The sequence below is a fragment of the Papio anubis genome, chromosome 13, assembly GCF_008728515.1.
Source record: "Papio anubis isolate 15944 chromosome 13, Panubis1.0, whole genome shotgun sequence".
Classification (NCBI taxonomy): Eukaryota; Metazoa; Chordata; class Mammalia; order Primates; family Cercopithecidae; genus Papio; species Papio anubis.
This window is the reverse complement of record NC_044988.1, coordinates 68059786-68068775: the sequence shown is the minus strand read 5'-3', so window position 1 is coordinate 68068775 and position 8990 is coordinate 68059786. Positions and strand designations below refer to the sequence as shown.

Below are 8990 nucleotides of genomic sequence, written 5' to 3'. Positions count from 1 at the left end.
GGGATTACAGGCGCCCGCCACCACGTCCAGCTAATTTTTGTATTTTTAGTAGAGACAGGGTTTCGCCACGTTGACCAGGCTGGTCTCAAACTCCTGACCTCAAGTGATCTGCCCTCCTTCGCCTCCCAAAGTGCTGGGATTATAGGCGTGAGCCACCGTACCCGGCCCTAGAATTTTATTTTTGGTTTACAGTACAAAAACAAAGATCTGCAGTGTTCTCACATCTTTTTAATCATTCATATTGACTTAATCAGGTTTACAAAATCTCAGGGTTGATCTGGGATCATTCACACTGAGTGAATTCTCACTCAGAGAAATTTTCACAGCAGTTGCGGCAGCACAAACTCGAACGCTGATTTAAATTACTAAATGTTATTAATGAACAAACTTGTAAAAGGAATTTCATATGGAACATTACATTTCTCCCTGACACTACTGTCTGATAAAAATTAAAAATGGTATAAACATGTTTTAAAGTCATAGTGGTAGTTGCTAAAGGCAACCAACCACACTATAGTGAGGCATTGTTAGAAGTTCCGCTCTCAAGTTTACTTAGCTTAGTAAAGCAAATTGTTCTTTGAGATTTCAGCTTTGATTAGTCCTCTTTGGCTGACATGAACATTATGCAGTGTTAACTGTGGTAGCAACACATAACCAAAAAGCATTCTTTTTAAAATACATCTAGAAGATCTCAATGACCTGAATAAACCAATACAGTGTTCCTAGTGTCAGTCTCTCTATACCGGGAAAACTTTAACCCCACAGCTGAGATATTATCAGTTAATGCAAAGTACGTTGTTTGAACCCGGTTTCCACCCATGCAGATATCTTCTTACCTGGGAATTATTGTAAATATCAAAATAAAATCTTTACCTTTTGCTAATGAAAGTAAAAGGCTTGACTGTAAAATATACATCTTGATAGAAAAATATTATAAGGTTTTAATTTTCTAAATACCAAGGGTTAACATCTTATGATTACCCTTTGAAAATAGGGTATTTTGGAACATTTAAAAAGTTTTCAAAATAAGTACAAAGCTTATTCACATTTTTACTAAATGGAACACAACTTTTACAAACGGCAAAATGATTCCCTCCTCAAAGCAGAGCAGCCTAGTTTTTGGAGGGCTCTGGTCACTGCTTAGCTAAGTCTCTGTTGGGCAGAGTCCTGGCTCCACAGTCTCCTACGATGGGCTCCTTGATACACAAGGCTTCATAACATGCGCTCCTTGAAGAACCATTTCTGATGATCCGAGTTGGTGCAGTCTCGTAAGAGTGGAACAAAACCGTCACTCGACTCCTTCCTCGCAGCCTGGACACATTTCTTGGACTGTTCGTGAAATAAAGAACCATCCTACAAAAGATAACAGAATGACAGGCAAGTTCATCAGAAAAGTCTCTTTTTCCTAAAAACATGTTCTAAAGAGATCAGGGTCTGATTTTTACCATTTTAGAAATATTTTTATTGAGGGGTGTCTTCCGTGTAACGCAGCAACTCAGGACTGTCCCCGGGAAGGGGAGCACCAGAGCACCAGGCTTGCACAGGCTGCGTCCCGCTTGCCTCTCACAGGACCGATGGTGCCACCTGCTGGCTACTCTGGGCATGTGTCAGACCCTACATCTCCCTATTGCACTTGGCTTCCTTCAGGGAAATCAGGAACAAAGATCCTTTGTTTATCTCTTTCGCTCCTCTTAGGTCAACTCATTCCGTGCAGCGTGATCTCTTTCTCTTAGGTATTTAAACAGAGAGTGTGGAAACTTGGCTGTAGTCCCAGCTCAGCCACAGACCAGCTGGATGAGGAAGCCAGTCACTTGGCCACATTGCCTGAACTCCTCACCTGTCACACATCAGGGTGAGTAGTGGGTTATATGCCCCATGCCAATCCCCAAACCCCAAAGATGATGGTTTTCTTTAATGACCGCCTGCTCCTCTCCTTTCTGCCAGCCCTTGCTCAGTTATCTCAGTAAGTCTGTCTCTCAGGCCTGGGGTTTATCTTTTCCCTCTGCCTCTCTGTTATAAGCAGTATGCAACGCACTTAATCATGGCTGAGCAGCAAACGGGCAGAGTGAATAACAACATCGGTGAAAAACCTTTGTGATGTGCTGTTTTATATCACTACATGGAACTTGTGTTTTCATTCAAAAAAATCCAGACTCATGTTTTGTAGAATCCAAGAAATGACATTTCAGAGGTTTTTAGGCCTACATAAGAAAATACAAAGCTGGGCATGGTGACTCATGCATGTAATTGCAGCACTTTGGGAGGCTGAGGTGGGTGGATCACTTGAGGCTAGGAGTTCAAGACTAGCCTGGCCAACATGGCGAAACTCCATCTCTGCTAAAAACACAAAAAATTAGCTGGGCGTGGTGGCACGCGCCTGTAGTCCCAGCTACCCGGGCGGCCGAGGCAGGAAAATCGCTTGAACCCAGGAGGCGGAGGTTGCAGTGAGCCGAGATTGCACCCCTGCACTCCAGCCTTGGTGGGGCAAGGCTCCATCTCAAAAATAAAAATAAAAAAGATCCAGCCCTAAGAACTAAAAACAAGCTTTCTATATGGTCTAGTGAATGTAAGTGGGGACATTTCCTTCAGAATTCCAATGTTTCTGTTCAATATATATTTGTTTTATATATATATATTTAGGGCATGACTGATGAAATATAATAAATCAAGCTGTATCCTTTTCACATATGAATCAAAGTATTAAGTGTCCTGAAGAAAGGTAAATAATCCAATTAAGTATCCTTCTTCCCAACCTCCTAAACAAACTCCCTTTTCCTTAAATGGTCACTGAAATTTAAGATAAAATTTGTGATATGTCAAACTAATTTTATTGTTTCTCGTGTCCACTACCATTCCTTGAGGGCTTATAATGGCCTATGGTTGGGAGAAAGATGGGAAGAGGAAGACATTCAAGAAGATCAGAGACTTCCGGGGTGTGCAGAAGTATTTTTCCTTCTTATTTTTCTATATCCAATAGATAACACTATGGTGCGTGGCTTTTCTGGGCAGCCTGCAAATGTCATTGCTAGTGACATTTTTCTGCAGGAAAACATATTCCAGCTGTTAATCATCTTTAGAATAAACCCACTTATAAGCAGTATATTGGGAGTGAAAGCTGCCCAGGGAGATTAAAAAAACAATGAATTTTTTTCTTTTCAATGATTTTCTTTGGATTTATTCCCTCATGTGCTTTTTAGTGAGTCAAAGGGTATGATCGATTTACAGGTCCTGATGCAAGCTGACTGCAAGTGTGATGGGGCTAGCACCCTCAGGTCTGAGGCAACCCTCAGTTTCACATCAACTGTGACTATCCGGGGAGCCTACTCCATCAGAGGTGTTTTCTTGGTTATAATACCACAAGTAACAACTTATCTCTATCGAGCTTTATAGTTTCCAAAGAATATTTCTGGCTATGCATCTAATCCTCACTAAAGTAAGGCTGCTATTATTGCACCTTTTTTTTTTTTTTTTTTTTTTGAGATAGAGTCTTGCTGTGTCTCCCAGGCTACAGTGCAGCGGCTCACTGCAACCTCCGCCTTCCGGGTTCAAGTGATTCTCCTGCTTCAGCCTCCCAAGTAGATGGGACTATACGGGTGTACCACCACACCTGGCTAATTTTTTGTTTTTGTTTTTTAATAGAGATGGGGTTTTGCCACATTGACCAGGCTGGTTTCGAACTCCTGGCTTCAGACGATCCACCTGCCTTGGCCTCCCAAAGTGCTGGGATTACAGGCATGAGCCACCGTGCCTGGCCTATTGTACCTATTTTAGACCCGGGAAAAACAAGGCTTAGAGAGATGGGGTGGCTTATATCTGGATCTAACACTTTGGCTAACATCCTTACCCTTGGGCTATTTGGCTCACTCATTTAAAGCCCTTTCATCTCTGAATGCATTTGTAAGAACTGTTTCCATGCCGGTGCCTGCAGCTCATGGGGGTGCAAGGGAAATGGAAAAGACTGAAAGGGACTGGACAATGAGGAAGGAAGGCAGTGCTTATGACAACACGTGCCAGGGGACTCCAATCACCTGCCATTACCACGCCCCAGGCTCACTGGGGCTGAGGTTCCAGGTCTTCCAGAGCAGAGCTCCTGTCCATGCGTGACCACATCCCTGATCCTCACCAGGACTATGCCAGACAGAATGTCTGACTCTCATACTCTCCCTTATAGCCCAGGGACCGTCAGCAGGAAGGAAGGAGAGAGTTCACCTACCTCCTGCAAGATGAACTTCTGATTCTCTGGGGCAGTTTCTTCGCAGAGATGCATGATAAGGATATCCATTCCTGCTTCCACAGCAATGCAGCCCTCTGGCTGGTGGGTGTTATAGCGTATTTCTTTCTGGGACGTGTACTCAAAAAACTAAAAATGGGGTAGCCAACATGTAACACAACACATTCCACTGACATGGGAAGAGGAAAGATCGCTGGACAAGAACCTGGGATCACGAGAGTGTGGCTGGGGTCATGTATCCGCATCACCACCAACACGAGCCTGTGTGATGGGTTCCTCCGCATCCCACAGCCCTCAGTGGACCGCTACTGCAGTGCTTCAGGAGTGTGGAGGAAATGGCCCTTCCCATGCCTGCCCGGCTTGCTAGACAGTGAGACAGGGCTCGCGCATGTCACCCCCTGCCTGCAGTGCTGAATGCTGTGTTGGTGTGGGATGGGAGGAAGGGAAATGGACCCATCCCAGCACTAGCTCTTCAGGGCTCTCTGTGACCTTGACTAGCTACTTCCTCTCCTCTTCCTCAGTCTCTCCTCCCAAACCCCCAATTTGACAGTTCCTAGAAAATGTAAAGTGTTGTGCACAAGTAGGTAATGTGACCGCTAACAGGAAAACTTGGTTCTTCCCAGAGAATGGTTTTCCTACCTGAGTGTACTAGGAACTACCTACAGTGCCTGTTAAAAATGCTGATTGCTGGCCCCATCCCAGAGACGGAATAAGGATTCCTTGTCTGTGAGGTGGGGCCTAGGAAGCTGCATGTTCTGCATCTTTGATAAGACACCCACCTACCCCACCAGCCCCTTCCAAAAATTCTGACACAGGTAGGTGTTCTTAAGGTGCACAGAGCAGGGCTGCTCACAGCATTATCTCCTGAAAAGCTGCTTAAAACAAGAGTCTGGGATTCGGAAGGGTTAGGATCAGTCTGAAAAGGTGCAAGCTCCCAGATGATGCTGATGGTAGCACTCAGGTACCATCAGCTTTGAGGAAGGCTGTTCTAAACAGTGTTGAAAACCTAAGTAATTTAAGGTTGCAGGGGTTGGAATTAAGAAAGTTTACTGTTGACCATAAGAAGGCTTCACATTCAAGTGGCACTGGGGTGAATCCAGATTGGGGAAAAACATTTGCATCTCCATTCCTTCGTTTCCTAGTGTCTGATAACTCCTTAGTACGGTAAAGCTTCAGAGGCCCATAACCAACACTTCTCTCCATTCCTGCATCCTCCAAGGGTCCTGTCAACTGCTTTCAAGCACTGGGGGTCCTTTTCTGGTCCTCAGACTCCCCCAGGACTGAACCTCCCCTGCCCAGCCTGAAGTACAGCCCTTCACCAGACAGATACACCTGGGCCCCCAGTTCGGGCAATGTCACTAAACACCACCTTGCAAGGTGGCCCTATGTATTAAACCTATCGTTCCACTTAACAATTAATTATAAGGAAATCATCTGAAACACAGATCTGTCACTTTATCCTTCCTTCTATCTGACCCAAGGTGTTAGAGGCAGAGTTATTTATAATTGCAAAGACAGGGAGGCAGAGAACCAGTTAACTAAACAGCAATACAGGTACAAAATGAAATATCAAGAGGCCACTAGGAATGATATTCTCAAAGGGTATCTAATAACATAAGAAAAGTATGATGAAGGGAATGGAAATGATGGAATATAAAACATACAGACATTATGACAACTATTTACAACACATAATCTCTGTGTGTCATGTATAAAAAATGATGGGAAGAAAACACATTTTAATTTTAACAGTGGTCTCTCTGAGTCTGGCCATTCACCCCAGGCTTCTACTTTTTATATTTCCCAAATATTATTTTTACAAGAAAAAGATTCAAATATTTAATTTTTTTAACAAAACACACAGCTTTCTCCTCTTTTGAGGCTCATACCTACCTGATTATGGCCCATCCCATGACAGACGTACAGAATGACCTGGTGTCCCACGATCTGGTTTTCATCGGGTGGGTTATAGTCAAAGCAGTAATCTTTCAGTCCTTGGTTCTGGAGCTAAATAAAACAAAAATGTGGCATTTCAGTCCAGATTTTTACACACTAACAGACGCCACACAAGGCTTGGGGAGGCTACCTGGCATGAAAGGAGAGCCTGCTTCAAGAGCTAGATGCAAAGGTAAGAGTCTTTTCTGCACAGCACCTTCTAGCTTTAAAAGTGCTTCCTTGGCTGGGTGCGGTGGCTCATGCCTGTAATCCCAGCACTTTGGGAGGCCGAGGCGGGTGGATCACAAGGTCAGGAGATCAACACCATCCTGGCTAACACAGTGAAACCCCGTCTCCACTAAAAATACAAAAAATTAGCCGGGCATGGTGGCGGGCGCCTGTAGTCCCAGCTACTCAGGAGGCTGAGGCAGGAGAATGGTGTAAGCCCGGGAGGCGGAGCCTGCAGTGAGCCGAGATCGTGCCACTGCACTCCAGGCTGGGTGACAGAGTGAGACTCCGTTTCTTAAAAAAAAAAAAAAAAAAGTGCTTCCTTGTTCTGTAGGCAAGAATCCTTACCCCTATTTTAAGTCGATAAGCCTGAGGACCAGAGAGATAAACTCTTCATGGCCTGAAAGCTCCTCTCTCTTCCTTTCTCATTAGTGGCAGCCTTACTGCTGCACAAGTTCAAATATACCTGGGTTGTTACCTCGAACTAGATTAATTAAGCTAACTAAATCAAGCAGGTGATAGACACAGAGAAACAATTATTTTAGGCTGGGTTCAGTGGCTCACACCTGTGATCCTAGCACTTTGGGAGGCGAAGGCAAGTGGATCACTTGAGGCCAGGAGTTCCAGACCAGCCTGGCCAATATGGCAAAACCGCGTCTCTACTAAAAATACAAAAATTAGCCAGGTGTGGTGCCGTGCGCCTGTAGTCCCAGTTACTTGGGAGGCCGAAGCGGGAGAATCACTTGGACCCAGAAGGCGGAGGTTGCAGTGAGCTGAGATGATACCACTGCACTCCAGCCTGGGCAACAAGGCAAGACTCTGTTCCCCCCCTCCAAAAAAAAAAAACCAATTAATTTAAATCACTTTAGAGCATGGTATGTTTGAAAATACTACCTATGAAATATATTCTATAAACAAATTGAGCTGCAAAGAAATTACAAACCTCATTCAGTGTAATACTCTTAAGCTGTAGTACCGTATTAATTATCTTGAAACTATTTTAAATATATTTTAGGATAAAGAAAATAAGTAATTATGTTAATATTGTTTAAAACCAAGACTTTCAGGGTAAGAACAAAGAAATATGAGTATGCTATCAAAGAAAATTTTTTAAGACTACATTGGATTTTCAGATATTAATATAAGCTCATGATCTGTTTCTCAAAAATACAAGTTTCCTTTCTCTGCCCAATGAGAAAAATTTAGAGCTGTGCTATTCCATGTGGCGGCCACTGGCCACTGTGGCTACTGGACACTTGAAATGTGACTAATCCAAATTGAGATATGCTATAAGTACAAAATTCACATCAGATTTCAAGGCTTAGTATGAAAAAAGAATGTAAAATGCCTCGATGAATAAATACTTATATTCATTATATATTGAAGTGATATTATTTGGGATATACTGAGTTAAACATTTCATTAACTTTACTTTTTAAAAATATGTTTACTAAAAAAAATTAAGTTACAACTGTGGCTCTCATTATATTTCTGTTAAACTGCATGGTCTGGAGGCAATGACAATGCATAGCAACGGGCACCACCAGCATTCAGACTGACTCCCAATACCGTTACCCAACAAAGGAGCAGGGCTTCTGGGAGGAATGGCAGGAAATGTTTAAAATCAAATGGGACAACTTGGCCAGAATCAAGGAGGCTATCAACGCCACTATAAGGTGTCAAAGACCACAGAAGCCAAAATAAAGGGTCTGCCACTGGCCAAAAACAATTTTAAAATATTTTTTTTAAAAGATGAATTGGGCTGGGCACAGTGGCTCACACCTGTAATACCAGCACTTTGGGAGGCTTGGCAGGAGAAATGCTTGAGCTCAGGAGTTCAAGACCAGCCTGGGCAACATAGCAAGACCTTGTCTTTACTAAAAATAAAAATAAAAAATTCGCCAGATGTGGTGGTGCTCACCTGTAGTCCCAGCTACTTGAGAAGCTGAGGTGGGAGGATCACTTGAGTGCAGTGATCCAGGCTACAGTGAGCTACAATGGTGCCACTGTGCTCTAGCCTGGGTGACAGAATAGAAGCCTGTCTCAAAAAACAATACAAAGAAAAAAAGATGAATTCATTGAAGCACACTGGCTATTTAAACACCCATTAGTTTACAACGACACTCAAGAAGAGAAAAAGCCAAAAAAACAATGAGCCAACAACAAAAAAACAACCCACTAGATACAACTGGAGGAAACTAAAATACCAATTCTTACTCTGAAAATAAGCAAATAAAGACTTAAGAATTTGTCATGCCTTGGCCGGGCACGGTGGCTCATGCCTGTAATCCCAACAGTTTGGGAAGCCAAGGCTGGCGGATCACCTGAGGTCAGTAGTTCGAGACCAGCCTGGCCAACATAGTGAAACCCCGTCTCTGCTAAAAATACAAAAAAAAAAAAAAATTAGCCTGGCGTGGTGGCAGGTGCCTATAATCCCAGCTACTCAGGAGGCTGAGGCAGAAGAATCGCTTGAACCCAGGAGGCGGAGGTTGCAGTGAGCTGAGATCGCACCATTGCACTCCAGCCTGGGGGACAAGAGCAAGATTTGGTCTCAAAAAAAAAAAAAAAAAAAAAAAATTTGTCGTGCCTTTTCTGT

At 43.4% G+C, this 8990-nt stretch overlaps 1 protein-coding gene across 2 annotated transcripts in view; it reads right to left on the bottom strand.

The window, feature by feature from the left end:
* Nucleotides 1–208: 208 nt before the first annotated feature.
* The window catches only part of GALNT12 (polypeptide N-acetylgalactosaminyltransferase 12), a 43212-nt gene continuing 34430 nt past the window's right edge, over nt 209–8990 (bottom strand). The window contains exons 8-10 of one of the 2 annotated variants that reach the window (XM_003911455.4): nt 6125–6238; nt 4214–4360; nt 209–1353 (exon numbers count right to left, since the gene is read on the bottom strand). In XM_003911455.4, the coding sequence (XP_003911504.1) occupies nt 1213–1353; nt 4214–4360; nt 6125–6238 (402 nt within the window). In that variant the 3' untranslated portion in view covers nt 209–1212. Of the gene's footprint in view, nt 1354–4213; nt 5930–6124; nt 6239–8990 lie in introns of those variants that run through there. The other variant, XM_031654350.1, reaches the window with a different exon arrangement.